Raw genomic sequence first — 13,343 nt, 5'->3', positions numbered from 1 at the left:
ATCAAGAAATCGATTGTTGGTCGCATTTTGGATTTGTATTAAGTGACTATACTGATTATAATGATAACTGATTATATATATGTAGATTATTGAACACCATCCATAGTTCTAGTCCAGTTTCGAGAGCAGACCGTGGCTCATCAGGGGCTTGACATCTTTGGGCTCGCGTCCTCGCGTTTCTGGCAGATAGCGCCATGTGAGCAGCAGGCAGTAGATGCACACGCACATGCAGGGCATGAACGCGAAGGAGCTCCAGACGCTCTGGAGCAGGGGAAAGCACATGCCCACCAGGAAATTGCCAATCCAGGAGAAGAGGCTGCCCATCGACATGGCCACTGGACGGGGCGAGTCCTCGAGCAGCTCTGCGGAAGAAACAAATCTTGTATGAGCTGGTAATGCCAAAACGAGAGCTAAACAGATACGAACCAGAGCCAATAAAGTAGGCTATGGGACCTAAACCAATCTGGAAGCCCAGGATGAAGATGAGGATGAAGGCAGCACAGAAATAGGTCAGCACCGTGCTCCCCGAGCTCTCCAGGAAGTACAGACCAATGGACATGGCCAAAAGCGAAAGGGCGCAAACGGCGCAGGACAACATCATCAGGGGGCGACGTGGGAACTTGTGGACCAGAAGCGGGCCCAGCAGGGAAGTGCACAGATTGAATCCGCCAATGCCCAGATTCAGCCAGGTGGCTGCCTCCGGCGAGAAGCCCGCCTGAGTCAGAATGGACAGGGAGTAGAAGAAGATCTGAAAAGATTCGAATCGGCATCAATTTCCTCACAGATTAAAGCGGAAGCTGCAGGACCTACAGCATTGATGCCACTGAGCTGTTGGGTGGCTTGGAAGGAGCAGACCAAAAGCAGGGGCAGAAACAGCTCTCTATCACCCAGAACCTGACATAGGGAGCTAGCCTTGCTGCTGGCCTGGGCCTGGGCCTCCAACGTGGCCTTCATCTCGAGCAGTTCCCGCTGCACTTCCTCCTCGGCCCCCTGACCACGTATACGCCGCAGCGCCAGCTCACTGCCGGCCGAGTCGCCCTTGTGCAGGTAGAGCCAGCGAGGACTCTCCGGAAACCACCACATGGGCAGCAGCGAGGCGACCACCAGCAGTGTGTAGAAGCTCAGGGCGTAGGGCCACAGGTTCTCGTTGCCAAGCAACTGGGAGAGGGTCAGCACTTGTGCGAGCAAAATGCCACCCGTCACCCCAATGCAGGTGAAGACGCCCACACTGCCGCTCAGCTCCGAGGGAGCCAGCTCCAGCAGATACATGGGCTGGGCGGTGAAAATCAAGGCAGAGGCGATCCCGCCCAAGAAGCGTCCAACCATCAGCATCTCCAATGACTTGGCAGCCCGACACCAGGTAAAAAGCATGCCGCAAACTACGAGAATCGCGCCGCTTATCATGAGACAGCCCTTCCTGAAAGAGGCAGCCAGATAAATCACAGAGTTAGCTTGAGTAAGGACTCCACCATTTTGTCCCACTCACCGGCCGTATTTGTCGCTGCACAAGGCGCTGAAACAGGACCCACAAATGCCCCCAATCAGATAGATGGAGACGATGCTGGTCCACAGTATATCTAGCTGGCTGGAGCTAATGATGGTGTCGTACTCGCTGGCCAGGATATCCTCACACCAGCGCTTGATGAGCTCGGCCGGTGCATTGAGAACGCCGAAGAAGTATCCCACAGGAATTGTGGTGCCCACCGTAACGCTTAGGCAAATGAGCAGCAGAAACGTTGTCCAGCCGCGGCATTTAGCCGGCGTGACGTGCTGCAAAGATAGCAAAGTAATTCAAATGTTTACCGAGAGCCAAACAAAAGACTTAAGCGAAAAACTCGTTCCCGAAGGGAGAGAGTGTCTTTCAAATCAGCAAGTCACCATAACAAAGACCATGATGAGCGATGAGCGACGAACAACCAAATCCGCGATGCTGCTACGTGGAGAGCCAAAACTAAAGTGTCACGGATCTGGTTGGAGAGCTCTGACTCTCCACCAGACAGACACCTGCCTGAGTCATCCATCTATGCCTCGCCAGTGATGTGTCAATTGCATACGGAGAATGTTTGGAAACACTGCTCCTACGCTTACAGCCCCTACAGAGCCCGCCATAGATAAATTTGTCGTGTATTGTTCTACTTGTTTCCTTATCACTGACACGGGCGCTTCCATTTGCACTGAACATACATATCCGATCGCTTTAACACACTACTATAGAGTGCACGATACTCCCGTGTCGCATATATATATGTGATTTTATTTAACAGTTCATAAGCCACGGCATCTATCTGATCCAATCAAACGCTCAATTAATTAACATACATTGAGCAGAGAGCACAAGTGAGCCAGCACAAGGAAAGGGTATCCACAGATGGATCTCCGGATCCCGCTTTTGTGGCGCATTCTTTACAACAATAAATCTAATTAACAAAGTATTAGTTGGAGTGCCGTCCCCAGGGCGCTTAATTGAACTTGTGCGACGATAAGGGACGGCCCGTATGGACTTAAAGTTAGTTCCTCATTCATATTTTTTATTTTTTTACAGAAAACTTATGACGTATAAAAGATAAAAAAAATTGGTTTGGCTTGTTGGCTTATTGTCGATGAAGGCACAAGGTACAAGACACGGCCCCATCTTTGCAATTGTACATTTAAGAGACACCCTATCATTAGCTAATTATATCTAAGTGTAAGACGTGCGTTTGCGGCAGGTATCACTTGACCTTGGACCGGAAACCCTTCGATACGAGAGGTGCCACCTCTGAGGGATCCCGCCCTCGTGTTTCCGGCAGATAGAATTTCGTTAGCAAACAGAGCAGCACACAGGTAATGGAGAACGGCAGGAAGACAAAGGCGCCCCAGGCATTCTGCACGCTAGGGAAGGATATGCCAATTATGAAATTGCACGTCCATGACGCCAGGCTGCCCATCGACATGGCCACGGAGCGAGGGGCCACCTCGAACAGTTCTGCAAATTGAAAAGGCATAATTCGTATCAGTTAGCAGTCCAATAATTGAGCCAGCGACGATCGGCGATCAACGACAACGGCAGAGTGTCTGGAGTTGCCTATTGTCATAAACAACTGGTCCAATGAACCTCGTTCAATTCAATTATATAGACCGAATGCTCGGAAATTGGAGCAACTGGCGGCATCACGAGACTCGACTTTTACTTCGACGCTCGTGGCAGCTGGCGTCGTCACGCGACTGGCGGCCCGGCCTCAAATTACCTGATCCAATGAAGTACGGAATGGGGCCCAGGCCGAACTGGTAGAAGAAAATATAGCCCATGATGCAGAAAATGCAGGCGGAGGCAAACCAGCTGACAAAGTCCTGCAATTCATAACAAACGAGAATAAAAAAATGCAATCAGATGGAACAAGCACGAAGAAACACTTACGATATAGTACAAGACGAAGGCAATGGTAAAGAGGAAGACGGAGCACAAGGCACAGGAGAACATCATAAGGGTGCGTCTGTTGCAGCTGGCCATCAGCCAAGGGCCCATCAGCGAGACGGCCAGATTCAGGCATCCAGCGCCCAAATTAGCCCACTGGGCATTCGCTGTGGAGAGGCCGGCCTTCTCAAAGATGGAAACCGAATAGTAGAAGATCTGCAAAATGTTCAGGATAATGAAAATCCGATATAAATATGTTTTAAACGAATATCACTACTCACTGCATTGATGCCCGACAACTGCTGGCCGCCGTGGAAGCAGCAGACAATGACAAGCGGGAGCAGATAGCGGGAATCGCGGAGCACATCGCAGAATCTGCTTGTCTGCTTCTTGGCATTGGTCTCGGCTTCCATCTCGGCCAGCTCCTGTGCGATGAGTTCTTCCGCATCTTCGCCACGCAGTCGCTGCAGCTCTCGCCTGGCCGCCGCACGATTGCCCTTGACTATGTACAGGAACTTGGGGCTCTCGGGGAAGAGATACGAGGGCAGGTAGCCCACAATGATCAGGCCCATGTATGCGGACAACGCATAGTGCCAGAGATCAGCGGTGCCGAAAACATCGGCCAAACTGCATACTTGTGCCACGACCACGCCTCCCGTCACACCCACACCACAGAAGACGCCCAGCGTTCCACGCAGTGCTAGCGGAGCCACCTCGGACAGATACATGGGCAAGGTCGCGGTTACGAGGCCCGATGCTAGCCCGACAATGAAGCGTCCAATTAACAGCATTTCGACGGAGTTGGCCGCGCGGCAGAAAAAGAAGAGCACCGCTCCGACCGTAAACAGCCCCCCGCAAATGAGATAGCATGCTTTTCTGCAAAGAGAGAGAGAGAGAGAGAGAGATTAAAATTAATCTATTGATCGTTTCCGTTTTGATTTGCGCTAAATAAATGCCCCACTGAATATTTTAAGGTCGTATTGGCATTTGTTTTGCACATTTGGGGACATAAAAAACTCTATGAAAGCGGCTTATCTGACTGATTAATGGCCACACATACCTGCCGAATTTATTGGCCGCCCCAGCCCCGCCCAGCGAGCCGATGGCGCCACCAACCAGGAAAACAGAAACAATGCTCGACCACAGCAAATCCAGTCCGGTTTCGCTCAGGTTGCTGCCATAGTTGTCATGCAGCGTTTGATTACACCAAATTTTCATGAACTTTAAAGATAGGCGAGTTAGTATTGCTGCCACTGGACAGGTACTTAGGCTGGGTCGGAACTCACCTTGGAGGGAGCATTGATAACGCCTATGCAGTAGCCCGTCGACACTGCTCCGCCTAAGGTGGTGGCTATGGCCATCAGTAACATCAGCTTGCCCCATCTCGGTTTCTGAAATCATTTGAACTAATATTAGAGATAGCGTTTCTGAAAAAATATTTAAGTGCGCATAGATGTTGGACTGTGATAGCGTTTTGCTTGTGTGCGGTCCGGTGCGTCATTGTTGTTGGGGTCATAACGTACTGATTTATTCCCGGAATGGAATGCTTTAATCTGAATAATTGTCGCTAATTATGGCTAGCAATGACCCAGGGTCAAAAACTTTCTATTTCTTTTCAAGAGCAATGGGATTAGATTTAGTCGAAATTGACTTATAATCAAACTGCTATAATTGTATTAGAATGGCGGTGTCTATTTATAAGCCGATAAGGAATGCCTGGAAATTCAGCTGATAAAACGAATGAAAAGATCGCAACATTGCCCCAAATATTCTGCTGTACGAAAGTACAGTGTACACGTTTGTATGTATAGATGCTTATATACATCAGTCAATGTCACTACGGGTTTTACTGCACATAAGACCACTAAATAAATATATTTTGTATATAAAAGCGTTGTGTGTGTTAATCTATTTTAAGTATTTCCAAACATATATGTACATACACATGTAAATAAAGTACAGAGGGTAAGAGACGCGTGTAGTATATATTATGTTCTTTATTCCGAGATAAAATAACAGCATCCAACAAACACAATACATGTACATATGTAATGTACATATGTAACTGCATAGTCAACAAAGAAAAGATGCAAGAGTGCATAAGCAGGAAATAGAATAGTTTACAGTTAGAGAGGTACACAAAAGAGATCTTGCAGAGAGGACACGAGAGTGTTGTGCTCAGTTAAAGAACCGTTTGCTCTCTCACCTGATTTATATTCGTCTGCGGCGACAGCAGCTCCACTCGTGTGGGCTGCGAGTATAACTGTTGTGATTCGGCAGGGTAATTTTTATTTGCCATATTGATGAACTTTGCTTGATAAGAACACTTTGGAGCACACGCGAACATTAACAGTGCGTGTGAAGATTGTTAACAAAATTTGTTGTATCGTAGCGGGCTCGGCGTTCGATTTGCAGTGTTGTGTAACACACTATTACTTCTACAGGTGAGAAGGTGTCGTGGCCGTATGCAAATTCATACATTCCACCACTAACAATTTTATTCAATTATTTAGAATAATTGTTTATATTTGACGATACATTGGAAGCGCACTGGTAATGCCAGCGTTGAAGGCTTGGAGCAGCCTGAGTACGCGACAATGCATGCCGATTTATTGGGGGGCTAAAAGCTCCCAGAAAAAGCACATAATTGTGCCGGCAACTACTGTTAGAAGCTTTCGCTCTCTCTCTCTCTCTGAAGGGAGCCCATTGATGATACAAAACACAAGGTGGCGCAAACTTTTCGAATTAAGGGAATTGTTGGTAAATATATTAATTATGTTTTGGCTTACACATTCACCTCACCGAGTGAAAAAAAAAACAAAACTAACGAATCAAATAGCACCGAAAATGAGCTGGATGACCGCACCTTCTGTAGGTAATGTGTCATGCTGTCGTTTGCCACATCCTTATTGATGAGTTCGATAGCACTGTTTTTTTTTCAAACTGAGCATCACAACTGGTTTCTTACAAACACTATTTTTTAATAAATTTCCTGTCCACTGAAAGGAATGGGTTCCATTTCGCGCTTTAACAAATTAAAAAGCAATCAACTTAATTCGCTGACGACAAACGTGCCTTTGTCCAGAATGCGGGCTGGGCTGCGTTTTGCCTGGGATCCGCGCGTAACAGCCTTCTGCTGGTGTCACACGGGCCACTTGACGGTGCAGTAACTGCATCGCCTCTTGAAAGATGCAGTCATTGCATGTCAACGTCCAAAGAGGGCGAAAAAAAAAAAAAAAAAAAAAAAAAAAAAAAATTGGTTGCTCTAATCATAAACACAATCAAGCATGGGTGACCAGCGCAAAAAAGTGATACACATTACAGGTATACAAGCACGTTCATCGCAAGCATTATTATTGATTAATGAAAACAAAATCAGTTATCTGTCCATTTCAGATGTATTTATCGTGTATCGTATGTACTACTGAGACTGTATGAAACTGCCGCTGATAGCCAAATCCTTATTGCCTCGGATGCAATGGCTAATCTGCGGAATTTTAATATTTCACCTGTCCCGAGTCTCACGTTCGGCCAGAATATATTACCATTAGAAGCATTACAAATATTTGTATAATTTTAGATATGAAATGATATGTTCCTCTGATGCAGTCTGCTCGTGGTGTACAATACGCGCGGGCAGACTGTGCCATTTTAGGAGGAACTGAGTGAATGTTGGATATAGGGATATGCATAGAATTTTGTATCATATCCACTAAAATTGTATAATTTAATAAGAACTCGGATAGAATAGAAATATAACCATTTGCATGGGTCAAATTTTAAAAGGGTATAATATAAGTTTTTACAGAATGGATAATAAATGGCTAAGCTATTTATCTAAGCTAAGTATCTACTTACATCACTGTTATTATCTGTGGCGCCCATCGGAATATATCCTGGTGAATGTATCCCTTGCTTAAACAATGAAACACTGCAATATTTTCGAAACGAGTTGAGTATATCTGGTCGCGTTATAATTGAATAACTCGAACGTCTGTGGATTTGAGGTAGTTAAAAAAACACACACATTCCGGGAGTTCGTTAACGGTGCGGCGGTTCTGGCCCGATTGCGAGCGGATTGGCAACTGAGGGAATAATTAAACCCAATGCACTTGCTTTGCTGCGGTCAATGATATCATGAGCTGATATGAGGAGGGGTCATAAACTGTCAAATTAAACGAGTTTGTTTTGTGGCTGGCCCAGATTCCTTCGGTATTACCTATTCATCGATCTCTGTTCGACAAAAATTATCTGTTTAATTCAATAACATTCTTTATCTGAACGTGTTAAATGTGCTGTTGGAATACACATAACGCCGCTTTATCCTTATCGTTTCGACTCATGAATTGAACAGAATTGTTTTCATACCTCTGAATCGATAAGGGGTAGCAGTGTTAGGGGGGAGGTTCATATCAATTTTAAGAAAATAAATTTCAATCTAAAACGTTCAACACATCAATAGCGTATAGAGACCCAACATTCCGAAGAATACCCTAATAGTGAAAAAAATTCCACTTTTGGGGTCTACTTTGAGCTATTGTTTTTCTTCATCATTTTTCATTATGTAGTGTCCATGGATGTCTTTTTCCTCATCGCTTGATACTCGCATTCTAATCGTTGGGGGGAACTGTGATCTATTTGATCCATGGGCCCATGAGTAACAGTAACGAGGAAAGATTTTTAAGGATCTACACTAATGGCTGCTTTTGCCGGAGCGTTTAATCTGTATATTCATATAGTGCCTCATATATTTTAAAAATTAGAAAAGCAAACAAGTTATAACTACATTTTGAGTACGTAGTTTCGTTTGTAGTGCAATTTCGCGTAGTAATAAATAGTAACAAATTTCGGTTAACTTTTTAGTAGTCTTCATATTAAAAAATATTGCTACTTTTCGGCTAAAATTTATTGTTAATTTAGTTAAAGTATTTTAATTTATAAAGGCGCGAAAACTTGTTTTAAAACCGTCAGTCCTGCAAATGATGTGTATATAAATTATAGTGCTGTAAAGCGGATTTTCTTTCCGGATTTTTGTTTTACACTAAAAACGGTCACACTTTCGCTGAATATTCAAATTTACGTCGCAATTTGTTTGCTAACAAAAAATATTTGTAATAATGATCTGTTCTGTGCGCGAGTATACGCCATTATCATTCAGACTCAGCTTCCTAATAATGGGTTGAGTCGGTGAGTGGATTGATATGTTGTATCGGCGTCCATACGAGACTCATCAGGTGGAATGGGAACCGGCCGCCGACGCCGGGCGTTTGGCCATGTCGATGCAGGAGCTGGCTTTTGACCTGGATGTTTTCCTCGTACGACACAGATGAAAGAACACGTGGATCTCAATGAAGAGCGGTAAGCGCAGAATTCAGTTATCATTTCTATCAGATTTTTTAGTTTCTAGACTATTTTAGCACCTGCAGACCTGGAATTCAACACGGCAGCAAAATGCTCACCTTGTACAGCCCCTTCTGGATGTTAAACAAAACGTGAGATTTCACCTACAAAAAAGACTCCAAAAAGCAATGAACCCAAAGTTCTTACCTTCCGCGATAAGCTATTTTTCGACAAGATGAAAGCTGCTACCATGGGGACTGGAGCAAGAAGATTCCCCTTGAAGTGGCTTGTTCCTGGAGTCTAGGAGCTGAATCACCTGCTAAAGCTGGAGACAGCGGACATTACCGCTAAAGAAGGGTTGCTGGACTGCTGTGACCAAATTCTGACCTCCAGATTCTTGCGTTTGACAAAAACAAACAGAAAACTGTCCTGCGACGTGACGAAATTGGTTAGGTCGTGTAAGTATCACATCGTATCCATGTTTCTTTGGTCTCTTCTATTGTAATTTCACTTAACAGCATACAAGACGGCACCAAGATCTTCTTCCAGGAAGGCCTGCAACGTGTGTTGCTCTTGATCCAAGTCTAGTCGATGGTCAAACGTACTGCCTCCGCATAGCATCGATCTGTGCATTCATTGCGCTTTAAGGAGATGACTGTACACCACACCGACGCTCTGAAGGCCGACTATCTGGTACACAAAGGTTTTGACGATATCCTTTAATCAGGTCAACAATCCGGTAATATTCAGATTACACTCTCGTCACTGACTTTACCTTAATTTTTCCATTTTTTAGATCGATTTTAACTGAATGTTACTAAACTAGTCCACTCATAGAAATCTAAAACGCGGCTTCTTAGGGTGTCGAATAAGTCATCGCCATTCTAGAATCTGCTGCATATAAAAATAAATCGTGTCCAGGTGCACAGACCAAAGTCTACAAAGTCTTGTGCTGCTTTTAGAGTCATTACTTGTTCGCCTTCTTTATTTGGTTGATTCGGGCTAATGACTGGGCAACTGTTTAACTTCAAACTATGGGATCGCACTGAAGTCTACCGACTATCCGCAGCACTCATACTATCAAGCAACTAGTTGCTATCTTATATCTTCATGATGCCCAACCTAGGCTCATCCGCCCGCGCCAGTTCGTAACGGACGAAAGACGTAACCACCGGCGATAGGAGCTTGGGATCCAGCTTGTCATCAGGTCGTTGCTTGAGGATGTAGCTGTAATGATTAAGCCCATCACCACATACCAATCGAAGGACAGATCAAGGATGCTGAATCCTGAACTCCTCCTTGGGAACTTATGCTGGTCGAGAGCATGCTCAGGGGTGCACTGAACACACACGAGATGAACATTCCCGGCATGCTCCGCAGATGGCCGACAGAGTCCTGGACGAAATTTGGCATTATTTTGTCCTGTTTGGACACTTGGCCCGACTGGGTGGGATAACAATCGTGGAAGCAGGAGTGGATTACGATGCACGTGAATCTGTTGAAAGCCGTGGGCGATATTCTTGTTGTAGAAAACAGGAATAATCACGTACATTAAGGCACCACCGCCACCGTGCAGCCCAAGTTAAAGAATGGTCATAATGGAAATGGTCGAGAGCCGACTAGCCACAAGGAAAGTGTCAATCGGTATCCTGTTAATTCTGTTCGTTATCACCTGAAGAAACCTGGAATTCATATTGCGGTTATTTCATTCATTCAGATAAGAATGTTTCGGTTATTCATAGAGCCGAGAATTTTCATCCACGTGGAGCCAAATATTATCAAACTTTCCCAATCTTTCGAAAAATGCAAAATATTTTTAGTTTAAGAGATGAGAAATGAGAGCATTCAGAGTTCTAATTTTATTTTTTAGTAAGAAACGATTTGGTCAATTTTTATTTACATACTGCATATTTCAGGTGGAATAAAAAGAAAACTATGCAACGTGTCTCTTTAATTGGATGTATTTATATTTATAGTTACCATTTTTCATGGTAAAAATATTCTGCTGTTATTTAAAAACTTTGAATTAAATTGAAATTGAATTTCAATTAAAATTACACCGAACTACTCCTCGTTTTTGAAGTTTACCCAAGTCTAGAGGCTACACCTGCCATTTGGTTTTTGGGAACAAACACGATGGAAGCTCATACCGGATATAATAATAAATAACTGTGGTGGCTAAAGACATAATCGAATGATTGGGTGACATTCAGAATATTATAAACCGCACCAGAAAATTTGGCAGCTGTTACTGGAAAAATATCCTGAAGGATATCGGAATCGATTAGGAATCGGGTATACATATGACAAAGCGACAATGCTCAAATTTAATTAAGGTAAGTAACAAATATAAAAATACATAGCTGGAAGGCGAGAAGAGAGTTTTTAGCGTGATTCAAATGCAAATGAAAATCAGGGTTTTGGTAACAGTGTGCCAAAATTACCAAAGAATTCGATCTGAGAGCAACAGCCCCTGATGGAGCCCCCTGCAGGTCCCTGGCAAGTCGAGGTGGCGCAACTCACTTTAAAACAAATGATGATTGCCAATTGATTGCTCTTAATTACTTTTTTTTGGCCACCCACTCCATTGGAAAATGGCAGTAAAGTTCAAGTTAACCTGCCCGTAAATCTCGGCGTGGCGACCTTTCAACCTCAACGGTGTGCATTGAACTGGCTGAAAATTCGCAAATCCCCGAGGCACAGACAATGGAAAGGCTGGAGACTGGAGACTGGAGACCGGAGGCTGGAGGCTGCAAAATAATAAAAAACTGACAACTGTTGTGAAAAAATATAAGAACCTGAAACTGATACGTACAGCACAACGCACGCTGAACAATAAGCAATTTCCTTTTCCTTTGAACTCAAGTTTATGGCGGCCTCTCATCACGCAGCCGATGTGACTCCCCCTTCAGCAGTCGGTTCATTGTACTCCAACTGTCTTCGCTCTGTTCTGTTCGCTTATTCGGACAAGACAGCCAAAGATAAAACCGCTTTTAAATGGCCAGCAAATCGCCCGGACAGATCCACCTTATCGTGAAGCCTAACAAATTGCCATAAATTGTCAGACTTTGAGCTGCCGCAAGTAGAAAAATAATGATTCGCTGGCCTGAAACAATTCATCGGACAAGCTGCAAATGCAGTTTCATTGTTCTTTCAGGCATGTGTCCACTTCTTAGCCATGCTCTTTGAAGCAATGCTACAAGCGGGCGGGACGGACAGAGAGGGCAAACAAGAGCTCGAGAGTGACTTACCTTGTTGCACTCAGTTTTCGCCACTTTCTAGTGACCCGAGCTGGACCAGGACGCGCTCGACTCGACTGACAGACTGACTTTGACATGGCATTGTGCCCGGGAGGACGGGAGGACGGGAGGACTATAAATAAGACACGGATATGTGTTGCTGCCTGACTGAGAGAATGAATGAATGTTTGTGGCGGGGCGTGTGGTGGGGGTACACAAGTGCAAGAACTGTGTCACGCCTTTATTTGTTCGGTATCTACACATGTCCTTGCTGAGGGCAATATCATTTCAGGCAGAGGTTTGCGAAATCAGCTAATATCAAAACATAAGAACTCTTCCATGCAATCATATAGTTATGTATCGTGTTACTGTATAGTGCTGTACTTACTGTTGATTGCAGGGTATCGCAGCTTCGTCTCTGCGCAACTATCCTTTCTCTTCGTTCCTATATTTACTTTGTTTTGCTACACAACAGACCACAGCGGTGCGGAGCGGAGCGGAGCGGAGAAAGCGTCAAGCTGTTACTTCCAGCTTGTTATTATTTCTGGCTTTTGTTGCTAGCTTCGTAAAAGTACTACTGTAACTGTATGTGTGCCTGTCCATCTGTCTCCCTCTCTCTCTCACTCTCTCTCTTTGTCTCTGTGTGTGTGTACGAGTATTTCCTGTTGACTCGACTCGTTCGACTTTTGCTTGAACATTTCCGCTTCCTTTCATTTAGCATTCGCCACACATTGACTTGGACTTGTTGCTGTTTGCCCCACAAATTTCAGAAATATTTTAAATACTTGAGTGCACACAACCCCGAGATGTGTTCACTTCACTTCGTTAGTGACTTTGCTTTTGTCCCCACAAAACTGTCAACGCGTACGAGTAACCGTGTTGTTCCCAAGCCCAGAGCCCAGAGCCCAGAGCCCCCAGAAGCTTCACCTTTTAACTTCCTGCGGTGGAGCATCTGCCGTTGACACATGTCGCCGGCTCGGCCTGCACTCTCCGTGTACTGAAACAATGCACCTTTGCTCCCTGTGGCTTCCCCAGATGCCGGGCAGGGCAGGATGAGGGCAAGTGTCCGCCCACATCCAACTCCAAAGTGCAAGACACAGGACACGCTTTTAGAGCATGCAACCCCAACTTTGCCCCTTTCTCTTGACCTTTTCCCGGGCCTGTAGCTCCCGAGGCTACCACCAGCAAAAGGGGGACTCCGTGACGTTGTCGCTCGATATGGAGAAAGCCATTTGATATAGTCAACTTGTATAAAATTAATGAGAATACCGAAAAAAGCGCGTAGAAAATTGCTTTGCGTCTAGAGAGTGGCGGGGGGCGAGAAGCAACAGGTCCGAAGAGCGTCGAGATGAACAAGCACTTGCAAAAGC

At 44.9% G+C, this 13,343-nt stretch overlaps 1 protein-coding gene and 2 long non-coding RNA genes across 12 annotated transcripts; 2 read left to right on the top strand and 1 right to left on the bottom strand.

Moving 5' to 3' along the window:
* Positions 1–13: 13 nt before the first annotated feature.
* LOC108158852 (solute carrier family 2, facilitated glucose transporter member 1) lies at positions 14–7,636 on the bottom strand. 4 transcript variants are annotated; one of them, XM_017291578.2, is made up of 7 exons: positions 7,253–7,462; positions 4,681–4,785; positions 4,455–4,615; positions 3,676–4,270; positions 3,398–3,610; positions 3,228–3,330; positions 2,234–2,965 (listed from the first exon to the last, which is right to left on the bottom strand). In XM_017291578.2, exons 1-7 carry the CDS (start codon positions 7,277–7,279, stop codon positions 2,712–2,714), a joined length of 1,458 nt encoding a protein of 485 aa, XP_017147067.1. In that variant the 5' UTR covers positions 7,280–7,462; the 3' UTR covers positions 2,234–2,711. The 4 variants fall into 4 exon arrangements, with proteins under 4 accessions (XP_033246623.1, XP_033246624.1, XP_017147067.1 ...); XM_017291576.2 differs by lacking the exon at positions 7,253–7,462 and adding an exon at positions 5,601–5,912; XM_033390732.1 differs by lacking the exons at positions 2,234–2,965; positions 3,228–3,330; positions 3,398–3,610; ... (1 more) ...; positions 4,455–4,615; positions 4,681–4,785 and adding exons at positions 14–362; positions 427–748; positions 811–1,417; positions 1,487–1,770 and having other exon boundaries at positions 7,253–7,636.
* LOC108158856 lies at positions 5,754–6,561 on the top strand. The gene is made up of 3 exons (XR_001775285.2): positions 5,754–5,838; positions 5,908–6,154; positions 6,401–6,561. It is a non-coding gene; the product is annotated as an uncharacterized LOC108158856 (long non-coding RNA).
* A 799-nt stretch (positions 7,637–8,435) lies between the features above and the next one.
* LOC108160718 lies at positions 8,436–10,675 on the top strand. 7 transcript variants are annotated; one of them, XR_001775434.2, is made up of 5 exons: positions 8,437–8,752; positions 8,812–8,886; positions 8,935–9,192; positions 9,253–9,473; positions 9,531–10,675. It is a non-coding gene; the product is annotated as an uncharacterized LOC108160718 (long non-coding RNA). The 7 variants fall into 7 exon arrangements; XR_001775435.2 differs by having other exon boundaries at positions 8,438–8,752; positions 8,955–9,192; XR_001775436.2 differs by having other exon boundaries at positions 8,436–8,752; positions 8,821–9,192.
* The last annotated feature ends 2,668 nt before the right edge of the window (positions 10,676–13,343 follow it).

This window comes from Drosophila miranda, chromosome 3, assembly GCF_003369915.1.
Source record: "Drosophila miranda strain MSH22 chromosome 3, D.miranda_PacBio2.1, whole genome shotgun sequence".
Taxonomy (NCBI): Eukaryota; Metazoa; Arthropoda; class Insecta; order Diptera; family Drosophilidae; genus Drosophila; species Drosophila miranda.
The sequence above is the reverse complement of the archived record's forward strand: the minus strand, read 5'-3'. Positions and strand labels throughout refer to the sequence as shown.

Excerpts from the sequence above, each read along its gene's own strand:
- LOC108158852 (XM_017291576.2), bottom strand. The coding sequence starts at position 5,741 with ATGTTCGCGTGTGCTCCAAAGTGTTCTTATCAAGCAAAGTTCATCAAT. Across the intron at positions 4,271-4,454 it reads GCGGCCAATAAATTCGGCAG|AAAAGCATGCTATCTCATTT; the intron begins GTATGTGTGGCC and ends CTCTCTTTGCAG. Across the intron at positions 3,331-3,397 it reads CCTTCGTCTTGTACTATATC|GACTTTGTCAGCTGGTTTGC; the intron begins GTAAGTGTTTCT and ends TATGAATTGCAG.